The sequence below is a fragment of the Hemiscyllium ocellatum genome, chromosome 7 (assembly GCF_020745735.1).
Source record: "Hemiscyllium ocellatum isolate sHemOce1 chromosome 7, sHemOce1.pat.X.cur, whole genome shotgun sequence".
In the NCBI taxonomy this organism is placed as follows: Eukaryota; Metazoa; Chordata; class Chondrichthyes; order Orectolobiformes; family Hemiscylliidae; genus Hemiscyllium; species Hemiscyllium ocellatum.
This window is the reverse complement of record NC_083407.1, coordinates 70,572,404-70,598,163: the sequence shown is the minus strand read 5'-3', so window position 1 is coordinate 70,598,163 and position 25,760 is coordinate 70,572,404. Positions and strand designations below refer to the sequence as shown.

The 25,760-nt window shown below is 37.8% G+C and overlaps 1 protein-coding gene across 1 annotated transcript in view; it reads left to right on the top strand.

The window, feature by feature from the left end:
• LOC132817615 (titin-like) overlaps positions 1-25,760 on the top strand; it is a 350,611-nt gene that overhangs the window by 209,510 nt on the left and 115,341 nt on the right. The window contains exons 134-150 of the mRNA XM_060828118.1: positions 2,417-2,482; positions 3,929-3,994; positions 5,441-5,506; positions 8,387-8,458; positions 9,445-9,528; positions 13,473-13,556; positions 13,894-14,343; positions 16,017-16,091; positions 16,499-18,778; positions 19,401-19,454; positions 20,430-20,828; positions 21,476-21,745; positions 21,837-22,112; positions 22,656-22,792; positions 22,902-23,028; positions 23,154-23,420; positions 23,898-24,164. Coding sequence (XP_060684101.1) covers positions 2,417-2,482; positions 3,929-3,994; positions 5,441-5,506; positions 8,387-8,458; positions 9,445-9,528; positions 13,473-13,556; positions 13,894-14,343; positions 16,017-16,091; positions 16,499-18,778; positions 19,401-19,454; positions 20,430-20,828; positions 21,476-21,745; positions 21,837-22,112; positions 22,656-22,792; positions 22,902-23,028; positions 23,154-23,420; positions 23,898-24,164 — 5,040 coding nt within the window. The remainder of the gene's footprint in view (positions 1-2,416; positions 2,483-3,928; positions 3,995-5,440; positions 5,507-8,386; positions 8,459-9,444; positions 9,529-13,472; positions 13,557-13,893; positions 14,344-16,016; positions 16,092-16,498; positions 18,779-19,400; positions 19,455-20,429; positions 20,829-21,475; positions 21,746-21,836; positions 22,113-22,655; positions 22,793-22,901; positions 23,029-23,153; positions 23,421-23,897; positions 24,165-25,760) is intronic.

Here is a 25,760-nt window from a genome sequence, read left to right as displayed (position 1 = left end):
GGTAGGGACAGCAGATTTTCATTCCTAAAACAGCTCTAGTGAACCAAATAAGTTTTTACAATAAGCAGTGATAATTTCATGGCTGGCCTAACTGAGATTAGAGTTTTCAATTCCAAAATTTTCATCAGCTGAATTTAAATTCCAGCAGCAGCCATGATGAGATTTGATCCCAATCCCCTGGAGACTGGCTCTTGGGATTAGTTCTCCTCTAGGAATATTAAAATTATGCATCCATCTCCCCATAAATATTAATGTTTTAAATTAATGTTGTTTCATATTTTCTTAAGTGTTTTTGCCATCCCTACCATCCCCAAAAACCAGAATCATCTTCCCTTCTGCCAAGTATGACTCCAACCAGTGGCGACTTTGCCCCTGATTGCCATCATCTCAGTTTGACTCGTGTTCATTAATGTCTCACTTAATCGAGTGCAGCGATGATATCACATACTCATTTGTAATTCTATAGTTAATGCAAAGTTCAAGGAGAATGGAATATAAGAGTAAGACAACTTTACCGCAGTTGAAGTGAACGTTTGTGAGGCCATATTTGGAGTACTGTGAGCGGTTTTGGTCATATTATTTGAAAAAAGGGATGATTGCTGATGCTGTTTGGAGAAGGTTTACTCAACTCATTCTTTGAATGAAGGATTTCACTTGTGACAAGTGTTTAAATGACTTAGACCTCAATCCACTGGGGTTTGGTAAAATGTGACATTCTCATTGAAACATACAAGATTTTGATGGAACTGCATAAGATGGAAGCCTTGCGTCATGTGGGGAAGTCTATAATTGTAGGGCACAGTTTGAGAATAAAGTGTCTTCCTTTTGGGACACAAACTGAGAGGTTTTTTTTCTTTTCAGATGGTAGTTAGAATCTGACATTTTCTTCCTCAGAAGTTTTAAAATTTTTGATAGACAAGACTGTCATGGGTTATGTAGTGAGGGAAATTGAGCTGGACTACAACCACAACAATCATCATACTGAATGGTGGCGCAGACTTTAAGGGCCAAATGTCTGTCTCCTGCATTCCTACTATCAGGTAGAAATCAATGTTGTCACTATAATGGAACAACGTGGACATGGTCATGGCTAGATTTGGATCGCGAGGCTTTACGACTCCAATGAGGATATTGTAAGGCCCTCTATCCAGTAGCTTCAGATTTTTTTTTTGCATATTACATGGAATTAATCAACTTGACTGAAGACGGCTGTCTGTGCTTCTGGGAACTCAACAAGAGGCTGAGGTGGATAGGCACATGACATGCTGGAGATTGTATCAAATAGTTCAAGATTATCTATTGCGTTGGTTCATTAGATTAATAGTTCAAAATTATTTCTTGCATGAAGGTATTGGGCTCAGCCGTTATTAAGGACGAGGATGTCCGTGAATTGTCACCCTTTACACTGGTTGTTTCATTTTCCACCATCATGGCTGGCTGAATGTGTAGACTGCAGAGCTGTAACCTGATCTATTGGTTGTGGAATTGCTTAACCCTATGCACTGTCTCCACTGTTTACCATGCATTCCATCCTGTGTTGTAGTTTTACTGTGTTGAGACTTCACTTTCAGGCAGGTTTGGTGCTGTTTTTGGTTTGGCCTTCTGCATTGAACCAGGATGATCTCCAGGATTCATGGTAATACAGGAGTGACGTCTGTGGTCTGTCATGAGGTTGCACATTGCAGATGATTACAATATTGCTGCTATTGACAGTGCACATTGCCTCAAAGATGGCCAATTTTAAGTTGCTAAATCTGTATTGAATGTATGCATGTTAACATAGTAGTAATTGTCTTGTAGCACAAGCCCAGTTGCAGTCATGATGTTCTTCAAAGGAGACCTGTTCAGTGAATACACAATGTGCTCTTACAGGAGTGTGAACATGCAGGACTATTGATTTATCAGATGCTGGTGGATGTGGTTGCTTGGTAGGTGGAAGTGAATAGGGTGTTTCCTTAGCCAGCTTTGGCTGGATTCCATAAGGAAACTCAGAGACACTGAAGTCAATGTTCAGCTCTTTGGATTGCCCTTTCCCCACTCTGTCTCTCCAAATCTGTCCAGCTGAGGGGACAGGACACAACCAGAGATTGCGATGCTCTTGCCTCGGGCTTTGGCTGCATGGTTTGTTTCAGTGAAAATGACTGTTTTATTCAGTAACTAAAGGTCAGCTCTCCTAAATTTGGAACAGGTCCCCAGATGGGAATGAGAGGACTTCACGCGGTCAAACATGTGCAGTGCGGCTTTATCATTGTCAGTGTTTTGTTTTAACCAATTTCTCCCCCGGTATGCAAATTGACAAAGTCACTCTGGATTGAATTCCTCTGTTAAGTATGTTTGTGAGATTTTAACTTCTTATTTTGATATCTTAATTATAAAATCATTGTACATTAAACTTAAAATTATGCTGTTTCTGTAGTGCCAGAAGTTCCTAAGAAGCCAGTTCCTGAACCATTGAAACCAAAGAAAGAGGTTCCAGAAAAAGGTACATTTAATTTTTTATAGATCATGGAAATAATAGCAAGTAACTAATAATAGCAGGACCGTGCAGGTGGTGATGTTTGATGTATCTGCTGCTCTTGTCCTTCACGGTCATAGAGGTTGCAGTTTGGAAAGTGTTCTTGATGGACGGTTGGTGAGTTATAGCAGTATGCCTTTTAGAATGGATACACTGTGGCAACTGTGTGTCAGTGGTGAAGGGAGTACTTGCTGAAGATGGCAGATGGGTAGCGGATCAGGTGGTTTGCTGTGTGCTGGATGCTGCCAAATGTCTTGAGTGTTTTCTGAAGCTTCACCCATCCAGGCAAGTGGGAAGTATTCCTGATGAAGGGCTCTGATCCGAAATGTCGATTTTCCTGCACCTCGGATGCTGCCTGACCTGCTGTGCTTTTCCAGCAATACACTCTCAACCTTGTAGATGAGGGACAGGCTTTGGGGCATCAGGAGGTGAATTACTCACTGCAGTATTCCTAGTTTCTGAACTGCTCTTGTAGACACAGTACTTATGTGGCCAGTTCAGTTCAATTTCTGGTCTGTTGTAAGTGGCCTGGTTATTGATAGTGTGGGATGGTAATGCCATTGAACAGGAAAAAGTGATCATTAGAATCTGTCCTGTTCAGAATGATCATTGTTTGGCACTGGCCCCTAGTGCAAATGTTGCAGCCACTTGTCAGCCCAAGCCTGGATATTGTCCATGTCTTGCTGCATTTGGATATGGACTGTGCCATTTATGAGGAGTGGTGATTGATGCAAAGCATTGTAGAGTCATCTGCAAACATCAAACTTCTGCCCTTATGTTGGAGAGAAGGTCATTGATGAAGCAGCTAAAGTGGTGAAACTAAGGACACATCCCTAAGGAACATCTTTACAGGTGACTGAACTCCATCAATGATTCCTGAAGAAGGGCTCATGCCCGAAACGTCGATTCTCCTGCTCCTTGGATGCTGCCCGACCTGCTGTGCTTTTCCAGCAACACATTTTCAGCTCTGATATCCAGTATCTGCAGTCCTCACTTTCTCCTCCATCAATGACAACCATCCTCCTTTCTGCTAGGTATGATTCAAACTGGTGGAAGAGCATTCATCCTCTCTAATTGACCTCAATTTTGCTTGGGTGCTTTGATATCATAGCCAGTCAACTGGTACCTTACTATCAACATCAGCGGAAAATGGAATGTAAGGATAAGGTAGCATTTTGGCAGGGGTCCCCAGATGGAAATGAGAGGACTTCACGCGGTCAAACATGTGCAGTGCGGCTTTATCATTGTCATTGTTTTGTTTTAACCAATTTCTCCCCCGGTATGCAAATTGACAAAGTCACTTTGGATTGAACTCCTCTGTTAAGTATGTTTGTGTGATTTTTAACTTCTTGTTTTGATATCTTAATTATAAAATCCTTGTATATTAAACTTAACATTATACTGTTTCTGTAGTGCCAGAAGTTCCTAAGAAGCCAGTTCCTGAACCATTGAAACCAAAGAAAGAGGTTCCAGAAAAAGGTACATTTAATTTTTTATAGATCATGGAAATAATAGCAAGTAACTAATAATAGCAGGACCGTGCAGGTGGTGATGTTTGATGTATCTGCTGCTCTTGTCCTTCATGGTCATAGAGGTTGCAGTTTGGAAAGTGTTCTTGATGGACGGTTGGTGAGTTATAGCAGTATGCCTTTTAGAATGCATACACTGTGGCAACTGTGTGTCAGTGGTGAAGGGAGTACTTGCTGAAGATGGCAGATGGGTAGCGGATCAGGTGGTTTGCTGTGTGCTGGATGCTGCCAAATGTCTTGAGTGTTTTTTGAAGCTTCACCCATCCAGGCAAGTGGGAAGTATTCCTGATGAAGGGCTCTGATCCGAAATGTCGATTTTCCTGCACCTCGGATGCTGCCTGACCTGCTGTGCTTTTCCAGCAATACACTCTCAACCTTGTAGATGAGGGACAGGCTTTGGGGCATCAGGAGGTGAATTACTCACTGCAGTATTCCTAGTTTCTGAACTGCTCTTGTAGACACAGTACTTATGTGGCCAGTTCAGTTCAATTTCTGGTCTGTTGTAAGTGGCCTGGTTATTGATAGTGTAGGATGGTAATGCCATTGAACAGGAAAAAGTGATCATTAGAATCTGTCCTGTTCAGAATGATCATTGTTTGGCACTGGCCCCTAGTGCAAATGTTGCAGCCACTTGTCAGCCCAAGCCTGGATATTGTCTATGTCTTGCTGCATTTGGATATGGACTGTGCCATTTATGAGGAGTGGTGATTGATGCAAAGCATTGTAGAGTCATCTGCAAACATCAAACTTCTGCCCTTATGTTGGAGAGAAGGTCATTGATGAAGCAGCTAAAGTGGTGAAACTAAGGACACATCCCTAAGGAACATCTTTACAGGTGACTGAACTCCATCAATGATTCCTGAAGAAGGGCTCATGCCCGAAACGTCGATTCTCCTGCTCCTTGGATGCTGCCCGACCTGCTGTGCTTTTCCAGCAACACATTTTCAGCTCTGATATCCAGTATCTGCAGTCCTCACTTTCTCCTCCATCAATGACAACCATCCTCCTTTCTGCTAGGTATGATTCAAACTGGTGGAAGAGCATTCATCCTCTCTAATTGACCTCAATTTTGCTTGGGTGCTTTGATATCATAGCCAGTCAACTGGTACCTTACTATCAACATCAGCGGAAAATGGAATGTAAGGATAAGGTAGCATTTTGGCACAGGTCCCCAGATGGGAATGAGAGGACTTCACTTGGTCAAACATGTGCAGTGCGGCTTTATCATTGTCATTGTTTTGTTTTAACCAATTTCTCCCCCGGTATGCAAATTGACAAAGTCACTTTGGATTGAACTCCTCTGTTCAGTATGTTTGTGTGATTTTTAACTTCTTGTTTTGATATCTTAATTATAAAATCCTTGTATATTAAACTTAACATTATACTGTTTCTGTAGTGCCAGAAGTTCCTAAGAAGCCAGTTCCTGAACCATTGAAACCAAAGAAAGAGATTCCAGAAAAAGGTATATTTAATTTTTTATAGATCATGGAAATAATAGCAGGTAACATTTTTTTAACTAATAGTTGGAATCTATGCATACTGGCTGCCCAACATTGATTTTCAGTCTCTAATTACCCTGGTGAAGCTAATGAAAAGCTATCTTCTTAATCTGATGCATTTTTTGGGGTTCGGTGTAGCCACGGTGCTGTTAGAAAGGGCATGTCAGGTTTTTAGCCTTGCAGTATATTTCCAAGTCAGGATGGTGTGAGACTTGGAGAGGACCATGCAGATGATGATGTTTGATGCATCTGCTGCACTTGTCCTTCATGATTGTGGAGGTTGCAGTTTGGAAAATGTTTTTGATGGAAGGTTGGTGAGTTAGAACAGTGTCTGTTTTAGATGGCACACAGTGCGGCAACTTGTAGATGATGGACAGCCTTTGGGGAATCAGGAGGTGAGTTACTTGCTGCAGTATTCCTAGCTTCTGACCTGCCCTTCAATTCACAGTACTTATGTGGCCAATCAAATTCAATTTCTGGTCTTTTGTAAGTGGCCTGGTTGTTGATAGTGTGGTATAGTAATGCCATTGAACAGGAAAAAGTGATAGTTAGATCCTGTCCTGTTCAGGATGATCACTGTTTGGTGCTTGCCACTGGTGCAAATGTTACAGCCACTTGTCAACCCAAGCCTGGATATTGCATTTGGATATGGATTGTGCCATATATGAGGAGTAGTGACTGATGCAGAGCATTGTGCGGTCATCTGTGAACATTCTGACTTCTGACCTTACGCTGGAGAGAAGGTCATTGATGAAGCAGCAGAAGATGGTTGGGCCAAGGACACTGCCCTGAGGAACTTCTACAGAGATGTCCTGCAACTGAAATGACTCATCTGTAACAACAACAACCATCTTCCTTTCTGCTAGGTATGATTCCAACCAGTGGAAGAACACTCATCCTATGTCCTGTTGACTCCAATTCTGCTTGGGTGCTTTGATATCATACTTGGTCAACTGGTACCTTACTATCAAGATCAGGGAAAAAATGGAATACAAGGGTAGGGCAACTTTGCAACAGCCAAATTGATCATCTGCAAGCCCATATTTGGAATACTGTATGTAGCTTTATTCATTTTATTTGGGAAAAAAGGTACAATTGATTGTGCTACTTAGAGGTTTAGTCAACTCAGTCTTTGAATGAAGGAGTTAACTTGTGAAGAATGGTTGAATGGATTGGGCCGAAATCCACTGGGGTTTGGAAGATTGTAGTGTTTTACGTGAAGTGTTCAAGATCTTGAAGGGACTAGGTAAGGTGGATACCAGAAAACCTTTCCTTTTGTGGGAAAGACTATAAGTGCAGGGCATATGTTAAGATTAAAGAGTCGTCTTTTTAAGGCAGAGATCAAGAGGTTTTCTATTGGAGAGTAGTTAGAGTCTGAAAGGTTTTGAGAGACAGGGCTGTCTAGGATTATGTAGACAGGAAAATTGAGCTGAGACCACAACTACAACACTAATCGTATTCAATAGTGGAACAGATTTGAAAGGCCAAATGGCCTTCTCCTGCATTCCTATTATCAGGTACACATCGATGTTGTCACTTTAATGGAATAACGTGGATAGGGTCATGGCTGGTTATGGACCACAAGGCTTTACGACTCCAATCGGGATATTGTAAGGCCCTGTATCCAGTGGCTTCAGCTGTTTCTTCCTAGCACATGGAATGAATCAACTTGATTGAAGACAGCCATCTGTGCTGCTGGGATCTCACCAAGAGATTCAGGTGGATAGGCCACATGACACCTTTTTCTGAAAATGGTATCAAAGAGTTCTGGATTATCTTTTGCGCTGAGGTGTTGGGCTCAGCCGTTATTGAGGATGGGGATGTTTATGAACTGTCCCATTTCCACTAGTTGTTTCATTTTCCACCATCATTCCTGGCTGAACATGTCAGACTTCAGAGCTGTGACCTGGTCTATTGGTTGTGGAATTGCTAAACTCTGTGTACTGTCTCCACTGTTTGCCACGCATGTCATCCTGTGTTGTAGTTTTACTGTATTCAGACCTCACTTTTAGAAAGACTTAGTGCTGTTTTTGGGTTGCCTTTTGTTGTTCTTTATTGAACCAGGATTGATTTCCTGGCTTCATGGCAATGCAAGAGTGAAGTCTGTGCTCTGTCATGAGATTGCGCACTGCAAAATGATTACAATATTGCTGCTATTGGCAGTGTATATTGCCTCAAGGATACCGGGTTTTCAGCTGCTAAATCTATATTGAATCGCTGCATTTCAGAATGGTACTAATCTCTTGCAACACAAGTCCAGTTAACAGTCGCGATGTCCTTCAGAGCAGGCCTATTCAGTGAATACACTGTTTGCCCTTGCACGAGAGTAAAAATGCAGGAGTATTGATTTATTGGCCACAGGTGGAAGGTGGTGTTTGGTAGGCCTGATTCTATGAGGACTCACAGACACTGGAGTCAATGTTCCAGCTCCGTTCCTTCCCAACTCTATATCACTGTGTCACTGCCAAATCTGCCCTGCTGAGGGGACAGGATATAGCCAAAGGTTGCAATGCTTCGGCCGAGGGTTTTGGCTGTTTGGTTTGTTCAGTGAAAATGACTGTGTAATGCAGTAGCTAAGGGTCAGCTCTCCTAACTTTGGCACAGGTCCCCAAATGGTAACGAGAGGACTTCACTCAGTCAAATGGGTACCATGCGGCTGAATAAATGTCGTTGTTTTGTATTAACCAATTTCTCCCCTGGTATGTGTACATGTGGATTGACAAAGTCACTTCAGATTGAATTCCCCTGTTATGTATGTTTGTATGATTTTAGTGTCTTGTTTGGATATTTTAATTATAAAATCAGTGTATGTTAAGCTTCTTAACATTATGCTGTTTCTGTAGTGCCAGAAGTTCCTAAGAAGCCAGTTCCTGAACCATTGAAACCGAAGAAAGAGATGGTGGCTCCTGAGAAAGGTCTGCATTTCTTTTTCTTGTTCCATATGTTGGAAATACTTGTATGAGGAGTCTGGATGCAGTAGATACAAGGGGCCTATTTAGCTTGGTATAGAAATCAGTGACTATGGGGCATAAATTGAAAATAATTAGTAGGACAGTTGAGATGAGGTAAGCTTATTTTTCCATCAGAAGTTGTTTGGGTGCTGAACGTCATCACCTGAAAAGGTACGAAACAGAAGCTCAACTCATTGAAGCGGTGGGTGGATATGCACCAAAAGTGCTGTAACCTGCAGAGCTACAGATCAAAGTCTTTAAAGAGGGATTAGACTGAACTGTTCATTTATTGGCTGACACAGTCAATATGGACCAAGTGACCAATTTCTGTACCATAGAAATTCCATGACATTTGTGATTTCTAATAAGATAGGGCAATGATCATTGGCTGTTATAGCATATCAAGTGTCATATTGTAGGTAGACTCTTATACCCTATATTTCTAAGTCTGTTTTTGTGTTGTGACAATACTATCATTAGCTCTCATTGCTGGCTTTATATTATTTGAATTGTGTGCTGAAACATGTTCATTGCAGTTCAGTTCATTGTGAGTTGAGCTCTCGAAGGTGCTGTATTATTGAATACATGCAGTTTTGTTTGACAACCAATTTTAGTGCACACAATGAACTGATTTAATTCTTTCTAAGAACATATCACATTATTATAACATAAATAATTATTATTTATGCTATAACTCACTCAAATAGTTTGCAATATTTTAACACCAGACCAGGGAGAAGATGGAATGTAACTGTCATTAAGGAGCTTTTAAAGCATTTGTTCGGTCATAAGAAAGTTCAATGTTAAACTTCTTTAATGCTCACTCATTTTTATGTCTAAAATATTCAGCATTTGGTATATTAACCATGTCGTGCATGTGTTCAATGTAAATTTCTTCTTGTAAAAGTATTCTTTGTTATCTACTTTTTTTAAAAAATTGTTTTTAAAAGTGCCTGAGATTCCTATGAAGCCAGTTGCTGAGGCTGAAGCAGTTACTGTTCCAAGAAAAGTTGAGGAGCCTGCACCAGAAGAAGGTAAAATGAGAAATAGAACAATGGGGAAAAATGCAACTAGGGCAGGGACGCAACCTGGATATGAATGCATTGGGCAGAGTAATAATAATTAGCTGTCCACTTTTGTTGCTCCCGCCAAAGTTAAATTTCTTCCCTATGTTTGAGATCGACATTTCTTGGAAGAAATGTTCTTTTACTTCTTTAAAGTTTCTTTATTTTTAACTTATGGGTGTTTCTATTACCTTCTTTCATGTTTAGTGATAGAAGTGTTCATTGATATGTTATGACATTGAATTGTGATTGTCTTTTTGTTACTTTTCAAAGTATCAGTTTGTCTTGTTATGTTTCCTGTTAAAAATATACAACTAAAATTTACATTCAAATTATCTAGATGGAAAATATCATAAATAATACAAAATATTTGTTATGTGGAACATGAGAATAAATGTAGAATTATTTTCTTAGATTATAATAATTTTATTCTCATGTTTATTTTTTATGACAAGTCTAAAGGTAGATGATGCTCATTAAGGGGAGGAATGTTTGTGCTAGGGAATGGAATGATCCGATTTCAAGCATCCATACTTAGTATCTACTATCCTATTAAAATTCCACAAATAATGTACATTAGTCATCAAGCTTTAGTCAAAACAAAACTGTGCTACACTAGTTCTTAAAATTTCTCAAAATTGCTTTGTTCGCTCAAAGGTAAATTGCTCATGTTATGTCACCAAGTAGATTTTTGTGCTGTGGGCTCATGCTCCACAAGAACTGGATTCAAATTATCCAACATCATTTGGTATAGGACTGTCATATCAACAGTAATTTTCCATTTATTCAATCTGGCTTCAGTTTGAATCTAGGTTACAAAGGTGAAGGGAAAATGTGTAATGAATTATATCATTCAACTTTTCTTGTCAGAATTTCTAATATAAATTGTAAAACATCCCTTTTGTAGTCATAGCATCTTTCAAAGTAAAATACTTAATCAGTTTGAATAATCTTCCAATTGTACCTAATGTCATCTAGATTTTAACCAGTACAAAACAATGCAGCTTCATGTTTATTTGTTTACTCTCTTATGTTTATGTGTCTTATGTTGTTCTTTTCTTATTGAATACTTAATTTATTTTAAAAACAATATTTGAAGTGCTTCAAGTTGACAAGAGGGCTCCACCAGCACCCATCCCTGTTTCAAGATCAGTCTTAATCACTCCAGAAAAGGACAGAAAAGGTACAGAACTAGTCAAGCATTTTGCTGTTTGAAAAAAAAAGTGCAAGTACAAACATTCAGTTCTCTACTGAACATTACCAGTGCTCAGCTGGTTCACCAAAATTCTTTTTGTGTAATGTTGATGTCTTTTGTTTCAATGTCTATAATATAATTTAATAACGTGCTATTGTGTCATATACTCGTTCTGTTTCCGAGTCTTGGAGTCATTACAGCACAGAAGCATGCCACTTGTATTGAATCCACACTGATGAACAATCTAGACCGACCCAAACTTTCTTTCTGCCCAAGAAATCTTTAAACTTTTTTTTTAAAATTAAGTCCCTATCCAATTCCCTTTTAAAATCATTCATTGTCTCCACCTCATAGGCAGTGGGTTCTGGGTCATTACCACTCCTGGCATAAGCAAGTTTTTCCTTGCATTCCAGTTTCATTTCTGACATAAAACCTTAGCTCTATGTCCCCCAAAGCTTGTATAATCTGTCAGTGGGAACAACTGGCATTCATAATCTTATACACCACCATCAGATCTTTCCTCAGCCTTATTCCATAAAAGAGAACAAACCACCTTCTCCAACCTAACATTGTAGCTAGATTTCCTCATTCTTAGATCTCTCAAGAAAGTGTTGGGCCTGAACTTGGACATTTTCTCAACTTATATGCCCTCTCCCCTCCCAATTTGTTCTAATGCTGTGATCTGTCTTCACTGAAGCTTCCTGCCACAGAAAATGCCTGCCTGTGCCAACCAACCAGGTAGCTGGTTCAGCCTAGAGGCTGGGAAGCAATATGTAAATAATGCCTAGAAGCAAAAATCACTGGCTGGTTACATTTGTAACTATCTTCATGTTCATTATATCTGTCATATATTAGCTGTAACTGTCAATGTTGTTTGTCTATGATATTTTATGTTAGTATCAACGACTGTACTCAATTCCATTATGTGTATCAAGTATTAGTTCTTACTGGCAATGTTGTTTATCTGTGGTGTTTTATGCTAGTAACTTCTGTACAGTCTAAAGCTGTGTGTTATTGTTCAAGTCCCTGACGTTATGAAAAGTTCCATTTATGAAGAAATTATGGACATCTCTTATGAAGAAAAATCAAACATTTCTTCTCTTAAAGGTATATTTTAAAAAAAGGCTTTACCTTTGTGGACTGCTGTTCTTTTAATTCTTATTGTGTTCCAGTGTCATGCTGGCTCTTCTACTTAAATGACTTTCATACTTATAATTTTGTATCTTATGTCTTGCCCTGTCTGTTATTATGTTATTGACGTGTTGTGTTTAAAAATGTTTCTTGACTCTTTGTAAGTGTTTGTACTATGCATTAACTGAAATGAGTTATTTTTAACAACAACAAGTACATTTAAGGCATCTTTTAAGATCTAAAATGCTCCAAAGCACGTTTCAAATTGGAAAATAATAAATGAATCAATTACTGAAGAATGGAGGGAACGAACAAAATGCTGGTTGAAGTGATGAGATTTGAGGGGGTTTTTAATAGGAAGAAACATAAGAGAAGAGGTGCATGGAGAGAATTCCAGACACTAGAATTTAGGTGGCTGTAGTATCTGATTCTGGCAGGCTTTTGGGAGGCAAAATAAATTAGAGCATTCAGCTACTTAAATGGGGAGGATACGATGCTGAAAAAAAAAGAAGCAGGGTGAGTCTATCGAAAGCATTGAACGCAAGCATGTTGGGAGCTCAAACTTCTCAGAGTTCTCTTCATCTACTTCCATTTGTGAGAGCCTTTTTTGGCTGAAATCTTATATGTATGCAAGGTTTTGGCACACATATGGTTCAAAGTGAGAGAAAAATCTGAAGCTATTCAGTCACTTATATTTTAACTTCAGTAGAGAATTTGTCAAAGCTGGATTTTACAGTATAGTGGTGTGCAATTGACAGCCAAAGGGGGTGGAAAATGGGAGATCATAAAGATATCCTTGGAGCCAACAAGTGCAGACACCACTAAAAGAGTATGTAGGGATTTGTGCACCATTTAGTTGAAGGTTGAATTGGGCAGAATTTGTAATTCAGAAGATGTGGACCTGAAATTTAAATTATGGCCAATGGTGTCAAGACAGAAATGAGCTTAAATCTTTACAAACTTTTTTTTTAACCAAGAGGTGAACTTTCCTAGAATCATGGTTAAATGTCCTTGGAGTACTATATTCTCCTATACTCTAGTCTCCAAGTTACGAAAATAATGCAGAATGTTAAAAAAGGGATGGTGCCAGCTCAGAAAGGTTGTAGCTATCAGGAAAAATTGAAGAGGACAGAACATTTTCCCTAGAAAGAACAAGGCTTTATAACAATAAAGGGAATTAGTGGAATAGGTACAATGGAGATGTTTCCACTTGTGGAACAGCCAAAACTTAGAGGACATAAGTATGACATGGTCATTATTAAATCCCGTAAGGAACTCAAGAAAAAAGTGACTTCACTTTCAGAAATTGCCACCATCGAGAACAGCTGAGACAAAAAAGGGGATTTTTAAAGGGGCAGCAGGATAAGTACCTGAAGGACAAAGGTAGAGAAATATATGCAAATAGGATTCAATAAAATAGGCTGGACAGAAGGTGAAGCATAAACCCCAGTTTGTTTCAGTGTTGTAACTTCCATTCAGTTTTACTGCATAGAAATTGCAGTGTTATTAAAAAAAATTAATGACCATGTTTGCTTTTCAAGAAATAAGTTTAATGTGACTTACAAAATTTTTAATAATGTCTTTAAAGTGCCTAAGGTTGCCAAGAAACGTGTGCCTGAAAAAGTTGTGCCAATCACATTTGCAGAAAGCAAGGAGATTACTCCAGTAAAAGGTACAGAAGTGGTAGTACCTTCATTTTTGTGGTCTTCTCACAGTTAACACTAATAGTAACTTTAATGTCTCATGAGCTTCATCCAATAACAAGTAATAAGTTGTATTTTCATGTTGTCATTTTTATCATTACACCTTTTTTTTTCTTGTTTTTTTAATTGTCTTAAATGATTTGGTTTGGTGATGATCTTGTCTGACTTTTGTTTTACATCTTTATTTTTACAACTGTGTTGTAGTGATGTTACTTTATCTTTTGTAGTAACATTTATGTCATCTTATACTCTTCAAATCTAAACCATTAACTAAAATACTAAAAACCTTTTCTTCAAACTCTGAAGCTTTCAAGAAGACTTTACATGAAGAAATTATTGAAACTGACAAGCCTATTTCATATGATGAAATTATTGACTCTGAGGAGGTTTTACATGAAGAAAAGATTCAGTTTGAAGAGGAAATTGCTGAGGGTGATGAAGAAATTTTATATGAGGAAAGCATTGAGTTCGATGAGATGGTCTTGCCTGAAGAAACTTTTGAAGCTGACAATGTCATTTTGCCTGAGGATGTTGTTGAGGCAGATCAGATTTTGCATCGAGAAATTGTTGAAGCTGACAAGGTGACTTTATATGAGCCAAGTATTGAAATCAGTGAAATGCCGTTACGTGAGGAAACTGCTCCATTTGACAAAATTATTTCACCTCAACGAATCATTGAGGCTGAAGAGAAAACTTTACGTGAAGATATCGTTGAGATCACACGTCCAAAAAAAGAGAGAACTATTACAGAGCAAGGTATAGACCTGATTTAATAGAAGAGAGTATTCTAAAACAACTGCAGTATCCCACCAACCAGTGCAAATATTTATGGCATTTTGATTTTCTCATACCTTCTTTGGGAAATCCTATGTTTAGTTATATACTGATGTCTCCAATGTGGACATCTAAATTTCAAATAGTCTCCAGTTACATTATTGTTTCTTGTCTTCTATTTACAGCATGCTTTCACATTTATTCTAGAATGTAAGAGCTTATGAATTCTAACATTTTTAGAAATTCCTTACTAAACTTAAACTTTGCAGAATTAGCTAGTTAAAAAATCACATAGGCAATAGTTAATGTTTGTCATATTGTGTGAACATTACTAGGGCCCATTAGGGACATGACCTATTTATTGCAGTGTAGAGCAATAAGCGCTTATTTACAGGAACCAAGACTGGAGACTAATCAGCTGTAATTATGCTATATCAAATCAAAATATACCAAAAAAAACTTCTACCCTGCAAATTCTGTTCTACCTGATAGGACATTCACTGGTAGAATTTTCTAGGCTCCTTTCATAGGCTACCATTTCTTGTTATATTACCTTTACAGTTTATAGTTCTGTGCAAGTTGTATTCCATTATAGTGAATATTAATGCTTGAATGTTTTTTTTTAAACCTTTATTTCACAAATTTAAAACATCGTGTTTACTGTCCTTTACTTTTGATATATTTGATTGTAATTAATGTTGGCAGTGATTTAGGTCATATTATCACACTAAATATTTCGACAAAATATTTTTTTAAGTGACTACATTTGTTGAGAAGATTGAACCTATAGGAGTCACTGCTCCAGTGAAACAAGATTTGGAACCAGAGGAAGGTATACAAATGAGTGTCACTCATTGTTTTGTGTCACTGGTGCCAAATCCATGAAGCATTCTACATTTTAATACCCGTCATTTTCATCACATCTTCTCATCTGCAGTTTGTCTTTCTTGCAATTCATTATTTCATTGCTTTATTGAATATGCTTGCTTTTGAATATATTTTGTTCCTTTATTCATCTGTCCCTTTTTAAAACCTTGTTCCCTGAGTATCATTTGTATACTCTAATTCGTGAAAGAGAATTTTTGATGAAAGGAAACTATGTTAGCCACATATATAATTTAACTAAGAAAAGTGAAACTCAACCCTGACCTAACTAGTTATTGAATATTATTACTGTTGCAAGGCTCTAGTTTTTAATAATATTTAACATGCCATGTAATTTTAATGTAAGCAAATTTTCCAGTTTTAAATGTGTAATTCTCATGTTCAATCTCGATATATACCATCCATTCTCAAGATCCATTCTCAATAATTTCACACTTCTAAGATTTCTATATAAAGATTATTGAACTATTGGCCAATTAGGAAGCATGCCTGAATGCTGCAGGAAAGAATACTTCAATTTCTTTCTCCCCTCTAATTGATGACCTGGGTGATCTTGCAAATTCAGCATTAGGTGGAAACAGAAAAGGAAACATGGTCAAATTAAACTGGTGATGAATTCTAATTGATAAGGTATGGTAGTTTCTGAATCATGGGACAAATACCTAAGAATTTAAGATACTTTTCATGTTGTGAAGGACAACATTCCATGTAATTATGTATTTGGAGATTTGGCTCTATTACTAACAAAAGTTTTGACATTGTTTTTAAAGTGTTTGAAGAGGAGGAAGTACCTGTCACTACAGTTCCCATTTCTGCACCAGGACCAGTCAAGAAACCTGTGAAAGGTACATTTTATCAGAAGTTTGGATCTTACTTTATAATTGTAAATGTGAAAATACTTAACTGTAAAATATGGTGATTTACAACTTAACATTTAACACTAAAAGAAAACTTAAGATTGTATAGAATTTATGTCCACAGGTTTCTAAATGTTGTGTACTGGTTGTATCAAATTGTCTCTTGAGTCTATAAAAAAAGTTACAATTGATGTATCTTGTCTTTTGTGATACTCTTTGTTAGTGTGTATATTTGTAAATTTTGCTGTCTATGGATACGTTTTACAGTGTCTTTTAATTTGGTGAACATTGCTGTAAATTTGGAGATTTTGACATTGGTTTTGTTAACTGTTCTTTTAGGGAATTACAAAAAAGTCTTTTTATTTGTTGCTAAATTAAATGTGAAACCTTTATAGCTGCAGAACAACTCAAGCCATCTTTGAAAGTAAAAACTACAGTCAAAGTTCGAAAGGAAGTAGAAGATACTATAGAAATTCCAGTGCTGAAGAAAATTAGTAAGGTTTACAAGGATGAGAAAGATGAAGACAAGGGTATTGTACTAATGAAGGTTGATACCTCCCTGAAAGAAGAGAAAGTCTTAGAGGTAAAACTTAGAAAATCAACGCCAGGTCCTGAGGAAACAGAAGCTGATGAAGAATATAAATTGCCCAAGAAACCAGAAGTAATATTAAAAGAGAAAGAAACAGAAAGAGAAATAATATTACAGTTGGTTGATGAAATTCCTAAAATAGACAAAGGTAGTGGGGAAAGTGTAACCTTAAAAAAACCAGATAAAGTTTCTGAACAAGATGATATATACAAGTTGCGAACAGAAAAGGTTAGTAAAGTACGATCCAAGGAAATGGATAAAGAGCCAGGTGTACTACTTAAGAAACCTGAGATCCGCAAACAAGTGAAAGATGCAGAAAAGGTACTACTGAGAAAGCGTGATACAGTCTCCATAGAAGAAGAAGCATTGAAAGAAAAACATATAATGTCAAAGAAATTACCCACATATGAGGATGAAATGAAAAAGCAAATAATATTGGAAAAAGTTGATGAAGCGCCTAAAACTGAAAAACATAAAGAAAAGACTGTTCCTCTAACCATAACAGAACCAGTTCCTGTGGAGGTAGCACACAGAGAACAAATAACTGTAAAGCGTGATGAAGCTCCTGGCACAGAGAAGGAGAAAGAGAAAATCCTTCCATTGGAAAAACCTATTAAAATCCCAAAGGAACAGGAAGGTGAAATCAAACATCTTCCTAAAATAGTTCATGAAAAGCCTAAGGTTATACCACCTCCTGAAGAAGGAGCACCTGAGAGTATAGAAATTTATCCAATCGAGCAGGTACCCAGAGAAGCTACTCCAGAAAAGTCTGTATCAAAATTACTGCCAAAGGTTATAGCAGAAGAGGCTACTGCTGTATCCAAGGAAATATATGAAAAGAAAACAGTGCCGCCTAAAGAAAAACCTCATGTGACACCTTTAAAAATTGTTAAAGGGAAAGTTCCAGTCTCAAAAGACCAGGAAAAGACTTATGAGAAATTTGTAGAAAAAGAACCACAGAAGATTCACAAAGTGCCTGAGAAGGATGTGGCAGTTTATAAGCAAAAGCTACAAGTTACCCCAACTAAAATTGATAAAGAAAACGTATTAGCCACCCAAGAACAAGAACCAGTGAAATTAGAAAAGTACCCATCTGAAGAAATTCTACCTGATGAAAGTGAATTGCAGAAGATATTGCAAGTTCCTGAAAAGCCATTGGTGATCCCGATAGAGAAAGTTGACGAAACACATCTTAAAATCAGAAAAAGACAAGAGCCAGTATTGGAAGAACAAAAGGATATTAAAGAGCTGAAAAAAGTTCCTTCAAAAGAAATCATAATGGAAGAAAAGCCACAGAAAATACCTGTAAAGAAGGCATTGACGCCTAGAGATACATCTGATACCACACAGCTTAAAGTTGGAAAGGGGAAAGTGCCAATATCAGAAGAAAAAGGTCAAGTACAGGTGAAGAAGATTCCATCAAAAGAAATAGTAGTGGAAGAAAAACTACAAAAAATACCTGTAAAGAAGGCATTGACACCTCGGGATGTATCTGACACAACACAGCTTAAAATTGGAAAGGGGAAAGTACCTGTATCTGAAGAAGAAAAGGATCGTGTACAGCTGACAAAGATTCCTTCAAAAGAAGTTGTTATAGAAGAAAAGCCACAGAAACTGCCTGTAAAGAAAATATTGACACCCAGAGATACACCTGAGACAGCACATCTTAAATTTGGAAAGGGAAAGGTGCCAGAAGCAGAAGAAAAGGATCAAGTACAGTTAAAGAAGATCCCATCAAAAGAGGTTGCAGTGGAAGAGAAACCTCAGAAAATACCTGTAAAGAAAGTATTGACACCTCGAGATGTTGCGCACCTTAAAGCCAGCAAAGGGGTTGTAGCTGTTGGTGAGAAAGAACATGAAATGGTACAAGTGACAAAAGTTCCTTCTGAAAGCATCTCAGCAGAAGAGGACTATGAAGTAGAATCAGAAGATGTATCAATAGAAGAACTGCAGGACAAGGAAGACTGGGATTGGGAACTAACTGAAGAAGAGGAGGAGTATGGCTCATCTGTTGATTGGGAACATGAAGATGCTGAAGAGCTTGAGGGTATAGTTGAGACTCCTTCAAAGCCTTACAAACGACGAGGTGAGATGGCTGCTGCTCATCTACCAAACTGATTGTTCATATCTTGTGCTTTGAAAAATGGATCAGTGTTCTTTGTTGTATATGTTCATCTTTGTCCATCACCTTTGTTTCTCCTGGCAATGCGGTTTGTGTTTATGTGCATGATGTACTGTAGTTATGAAAAATGTTTGCTCTAAAATTCATGTTTGTTGCTTGTGTTTGGTCCACGTAGTCCTATGCTTCCCAAGGGAAAATGTCTTAATTTACATTGTTTGCTATTAACAGAATTCTTGGTTAATTAAAATCATTTTTCATGTGCACCATTAAAGGCAGATGCTTCAGTAAACCTTCCAAATTGTTCAGTTTCACATCTTCTTCATTCGAAACTAATATATTTTTTCATTTTAAATCTCCTCTGGCCGCATGAGTAAGCCTTTGTTTCAAATGTTAAATAAGCAGTACTGCCATTTTTTTTTGTGTTTATGTTATAGAAATTTATATATAAATTTTTTTCATTTAAATACAATACACTTTCTTCGCCTCATTGTTTCCACTCTAAGGATATTACAGAATCATTTTTACATATAGTAATTTGGAAGGATAGTCATGACATGCCGATAATTATGTTACTATCTCACTACAGATGCTAAGGCACCAACTGATGAAGCCGGCAAGGGTAGAGGCATACTGAGAGGTGAGAGGGGACATTAACCACACAGTAACCACTATGAACAAATGCATGGTTGCACACATAAATACACTTTGTATCACAACCAGTAGTGAACATTCAGATGCCAACACATGCAGTAGTTTTCCAATGTACCACATCTATTTAGATTAATTAATGAATTATATTGCTGTTAAGATGATGCTATTTAAACTTTGTTCATACATTAATGGAATTAATCAATTAAATACTTTGGTACATTTCCATTATTTTGGCATTTTATTTGACATATCATTTGCATGATCTTCTAATTGGAGAAATGATTGATGGCTGCATAGACTGGACAGCAAACTCTTGATTGATATTGCATTGCTTAATGTTGCAAGAACTGCTCTGTCTTTACAGCTTACAGCTCTATAATGAAATCACTGACATTTGTATAATCCTTTTTACTCAAGCATAAGTAATCAATTTGTATACTACATATGAATACTTGCTGTGACTGATTTTGGCAGATTGAGTAAATAACTAACTGGAAGAAACATTTGCAATGTTAATGTGTCATGATCATCTTTCTAACACATTAGTGCATGCATTTTTCTACTGTGTGCAAAACCCAGTGTGGTGGACTGCACAGAATAGTTACTATTTACGCTGCCTGAAGACTGTGATTATGAAACACTGATACTCCTTGATGAATAGTGAATATATTATGCTGCAGTTATAGTGGCTGTATATCATGTAAACCTTACCATCTGAAAACATTATCGCATGATGAAAGGATGGGCTTCAATGCATCAACTTACCTCGAAGAACTAAAACCAAGTTTACAACATTTGGTGGTCTTAGTCAATTACATTGTTCTGCTTGCATCGCTATCATTTCTTTACCAAATGAAAATGGCACTTGGCATCTCAGTGTCTGATTCGCATCAAACCATCTTCAGAAGCATGCACAAAAAAGCAACAAATAAAATCCAATGTATTTGTGTTCAACTCTAAATTTTAGCGAGAAAGACACCATCACCTGGAGACGGAGACAGGAAACCACTTAAACCAGGAGCAGGAAGGCCACCCTCAGAAGAACCACCTTTTGCAGGGTTCCAGCTCAAAGCAGTCCCACTGAAATTTGTGAAAGAGCTTAAAGATATCGTGTTGGAAGAAGCTGAATCTATAGGGTCATCTGCCGTATTTGAATGTCAGATCTCCCCATCTACAGCATTAACATCTTGGATGAAAGATGGAGGCACTGTGAGGGAAGGCCCTAAATACAAGTTTACCGCTGATGGCAAAGATAGAAAGTTGCATATCATTGACGTGCAGCTTTCAGATACTGGTGAATATAGCTGTGTAGGTCGCCTCGGCAAACAAGAAAAGACATCTACAGCAAAACTAATTGTCGAAGGTATTTTGCATTGCTGTTTGATATATTGCACAGCACAAAGCAAGAACAAGCTTTGCATAATGTATTAATATAGTTCAATCCTGTTGAATTTAATTGTTAAGCTCAAATGGTCATGCATATACAGAGGAACTCGATTATCCAGCATTCGATTACTGAATTTCGGATTATCCGAACAAAATCGCAAAGTCCCAATTCTTGGCTAACTATTTTATCTGGCATTGGATTATTCAGCATTCGACTAACGGATTGAAATACTCCCCACCCGTATCCTTCAGGTAATCGAGATTCCTCTGTAATTACACAAAGTAGGGAGGAGAAAATGAGGACTGCAGATGCTGGAGATCAGAGCTGAAAATGTATTGCTGGAAAAGCGCAGCAGGTCAGGCAGCATCCAAGGAGCAGGAGAATCGATGTTCTGGGCATGAGCCCTTCTTCAGAAATTATTCTGAAGAAGACCTTTGCCCGAAACGTCGATTCTCCTGCTCCTTGGATGCTGCCTGACCTACTGCGCTTTTCCAGCAACACATTTTCAGCTCAATTACACAAAGTATACTAGATATAATGGAAAGCTTTTAAACATTTTTTTATAAAATGAATACTTCGCTTATTACAGAGAGTTCATTGATATTATCCCTAAAATATTTTAGAATTACCGGTGGCATTCTTTAAAACATTGGAAGAGGAAGTAACCGTCTTCAAAGGACAGCCCCTATATTTGACGTGTGAACTGACTAAAGACAAACCAGTGATTTGGAAGAAGGACGGTGAAATTCTTCCAGAGGATTCTGAGAGGTACCCGATTAGTGTTATTGGGTTGCAGCGTAGCATTACGATCACCAGTGCGGACTTCGATGATGCTGGAGTGTATTCTGTTGAGACTGCTAACATAAGATGTGAGGGTAAAGTTAATGTACAAGGTTAGTATATATTCACATTCTTGCATAATTGAGGCAACAGTGAAGGGATTTGAGGACTAGTTTTTCCATTATATATGTTTTTCCATTGCAGAAATTGTAAGGAAATGGTTTGTTAGACCAGTTCGGGACCAGAGGGTCAAACAAAAAGAAACTGCTGTTTTCGAATGTGAGATTGCAAAAGACACACCAAACATCAAGTGGTTCAAAGGGGAAGAGGAGATTCCCATGGAACCCAATGAAAAAACTGAAATTAAGAAAGTTGGCAAAATTCTCACTCTTACTGTGAAAAATGCAACACCAGAAGATATGGGTGAATACACAGTGGAGATTGAGGGGCAGGCTTCAACAGCCAATCTGACTGTTGATGGTAAGTTTCCTAATTCTTGTAGAAATATATTCTCCTTTGTCCTTCCAACACTGATCATCTGTATGTTATTAATAATTTTCGGTAGGGTGCATACTTGATAGTCACATATCATAATTCCTAATATCATAATGTTTGGTCACCATTGTAAATTTTAATGTCAGTATTTCTCATTCTTTTCCTACACGGTGTCAAGGATGGTAGCAGCAATCAGTCGCAATTCAGTTTTTAAACTAGATGCTGAATGTGGGTAATGTCACAGGCAAATCACTAATTTAATAAAGTGTTTCTTGTTTTTTTTAATAATATGAAATAGACAGCTGTGACTAATGATTTTCATTTGTTCCATTATAGAATTAAACAGTTTTACATCATATAAGGGAACCATTGAATAATTTCACTAAATCCTATTTCCTACCTTTTCTCTATAAACTTTGAATTTTTTAAAGTATTTGAAACACAGTGTTGATTTTTCAAGTTTGCTTCTGACAGTGTACTGTCGTCATTCTCATCTAATGGGAAAATTACATTTTGTGCTCTCTGTAGAACGTGAGATCGACATACTTTCAGAACTACAAAGCGTTGAAGTGTATGAGAAAGAAACAGCCACCTTTGAAACTGAGATCTCGCAGGACGTTCCAGTTGAGTGGAAGCTCAAGGGGGAGATCCTCCGCCCATCACCGGTAGGCTTTGCTTCAAAATTGAAATCTTTAGCCAAGAAAAGAAAAATCAAGATTGTAAAGCTGTTTGTGAAAAAAATTTAAAATTCTGATTTTTTAAAAACATTTTTAGACGTGTGAAATGAAAGCAGAAGGCACAAAACGTTTCTTGATCCTTCATGATGTCAAACTGGATCAAGCTGGTGAAGTTGTTTTCAGGGCACGGAATACCACATCTATTGCTTATCTGAGAGTGAAAGGTAACTTTTATTCTTGAAAGAAATATTCAGAGTCGTTTTCTTTATGATGAAGGAGGATAAGGAATTTTAAAGAAAATGCTTTAGGAATTAATTTTGCTTTCACTAAAGTTTAATGTTCTTTCCAGAAATCGAACTTGACTTTGCGACACCACTGAAAGATGTCACGGTTCCTGAAAAACGTCAAGCACGATTTGAGTGTGTGCTTAACAAGGAGGTTCCCAAAATTCTGTGGTCGAAAGGTACCGACATTCTTAAGGCTGGTGATAAATATGATTTAGTTGTTGATGGAAAGAAGCACATTCTTGTTATCAATAACTCAGCCTTTGATGATGAGGGAGATTACACCGCTGAAATTGTGGGCAAGAAGTCAACTGCAAAACTGACTGTGACTGGTGAGTCATTTTTTCTTAAATGCACTTCATTGTTAAATCTCGTAGGGTCTCATTTAATTCAATTCCTCCACTTTGCTTATAGTTTGGTAATGTGACATGGCATGTGTTTGTGACTGCTATTCAAATACTTGAGGGATGTTTTTGTTTGTGTTGTCCATAACTGATTTTGGATTTATTCTTCTGAAAATATGTATCCAATTAAAGATGTAAATTTTGTCTTGCTGAATATGCCATGTAAGTTAAATTAAACCCTGAGTGTGATTTGGGTCATGGGACTTGCCTTACACTTAAACTCAGGCTTCATTGTGTAGGTCAGTGAGTTACTGAACATCTTAATAACACCATAATAAAGGAAGAACTTGTATTTATATTATGGTTTGCATAGTTTTCAAAACACATGTAGATTTCAATTGAATTATTAAATAGGTGGTTTTGAATAATAGTAATAATTTCTACATTTGCTATTTCGTATTTCAGGTATGAGATTGAAGTTCATTACACCACTACAAGACCAGACAGTCAAAGAGGGTAACACGGCGCATTTTGAATTCGAGCTATCACATGAAAATCTGCCAGTAACTTGGTACCGAAATGAAAAGAAAGTTCACCCAGGCAGAACAGTTCTGATCTCCACTGATGGGAAGAAGCATATGTTAGAAATTAAGGAGACGACTCTTGATGATACATGTCAAATACGAGCAGATGTTGCTAATCTATCCACAAAGGGTTTCCTGAATGTCATCGGTAAGAATTTTAAGTAAAGAAATTATTTATATTTCCATTTTGCAATGAGACAGACACTTTGCGCAGAAAATAATCACAGTGCTTAATCACAGAACTCTTATAGTGTAGCAGGAGCCATTCAGCCTATCATGGCTGCACCAGCTCTTCAAACAAATATCATTACTTGGTGCTGATCACCTACTTACTCTAGTGCCCCTTGACAATATTTCTAATCGAATAATCATATAATGCCCTCTGGAATGCCTCACTAGCACCTACTTTTACCACAATTCCAAACAGTGCATTCCACACCCTAACTACCAGCTGAATGAAAAAGTTATTTCTATTATCATTCTTGTTCCTTTTGCGCCACACTTTACATCTACTTTCCCTTGTTCTTGTTCCTTTGACAAGTGGAAATAGTTCTGTATCAACTCTATCCAGCCTGTTCATGATGTTGAAAATCTCTATCAAATCTTCTTTCAGCCTTCTTCTCTCCAAGAAGAACAGTCCCAACTTCTTCAGTCAATCCTCATTCCTCAAAGCATTCTTGTAAATCGCTTCACTTTCTCCATGCATTTACATCTTCCTTACAATGTAGCACCCATAAGCGTACATAATTGTCCAGAGGCCTAGCAAGAGTGTTGTACTAATTCAACATCACTTCCTTGCTCCGTACTCTATTCCCCTATTAATAAAGCTGAGAACATTGCTTGATTTATTTACTGCTCCCTCCACCTGTCCTGAAATATTGAATGCTCTGTACATACTCACATCCAGGTCCCTCTGCTCCTGCATCCCATTTAGAATTGGGCTCACTATTTTGTATAGTCTTTCAAAGTTCTTCCCACCAAAGTGAATCACCTCACACTTCTGTTCATTGAACCTCATTTGCCACCTACCTGTCCATCCACGGGCTTGTCATTGTCCTTTCTGAGTTTGATGACTTTAGTCAGATGGCTGGGTTTTCTGATATATTGACAGGAAAAAGATTTCTTACGTTCCCTGGCAGCCTGGAGGAGAAGCTGCAGGGAGGCATTACTGAACTGTACAGCCTCTCTTGTCTGTCTGAGCCATGTTCTAGCTGTGTGCTCTCTACCTGACACCAGTCACTGATCAAGAGAAACATGCTGATGAGATTTGAGATGTGGAGAATAAATTTGAAATGCATTTATGAAAGAAGAGGTTCCAGCGGCAGGTTAAGTTTGAGGTACTGTTGAAGAAGAGACTGTTGAGCCTAGATTGTATTCAGGACTGTAATTACATTTTGTTTTAGCAAAACTGATGATGCTGTGTAGAAATCAACACAGGCAGATCTAACTTCCATTTAAAGATGGCATTGCACTTCTGTTCTCATTATCTGATAGCAGGATAGGAGGCTTTCTACCCCCCACCACGGAATTGATCATGCCACCATCTCCATCACTTTCTTGGCAAGCTACTACATTCCATCATGCCAGCTATTCCTGCTACTAACAGCAGTGACCCCCACCTCCACACCCCAGTCACTGGGCCTGCAGCAGGACAACTGAATTCTGACCTTTGTTGTGTACAATTTTTCACATAACTGTACAGCTAAAGCAAACACAAGGATATGAGGTGTTCCTGATGATTCAT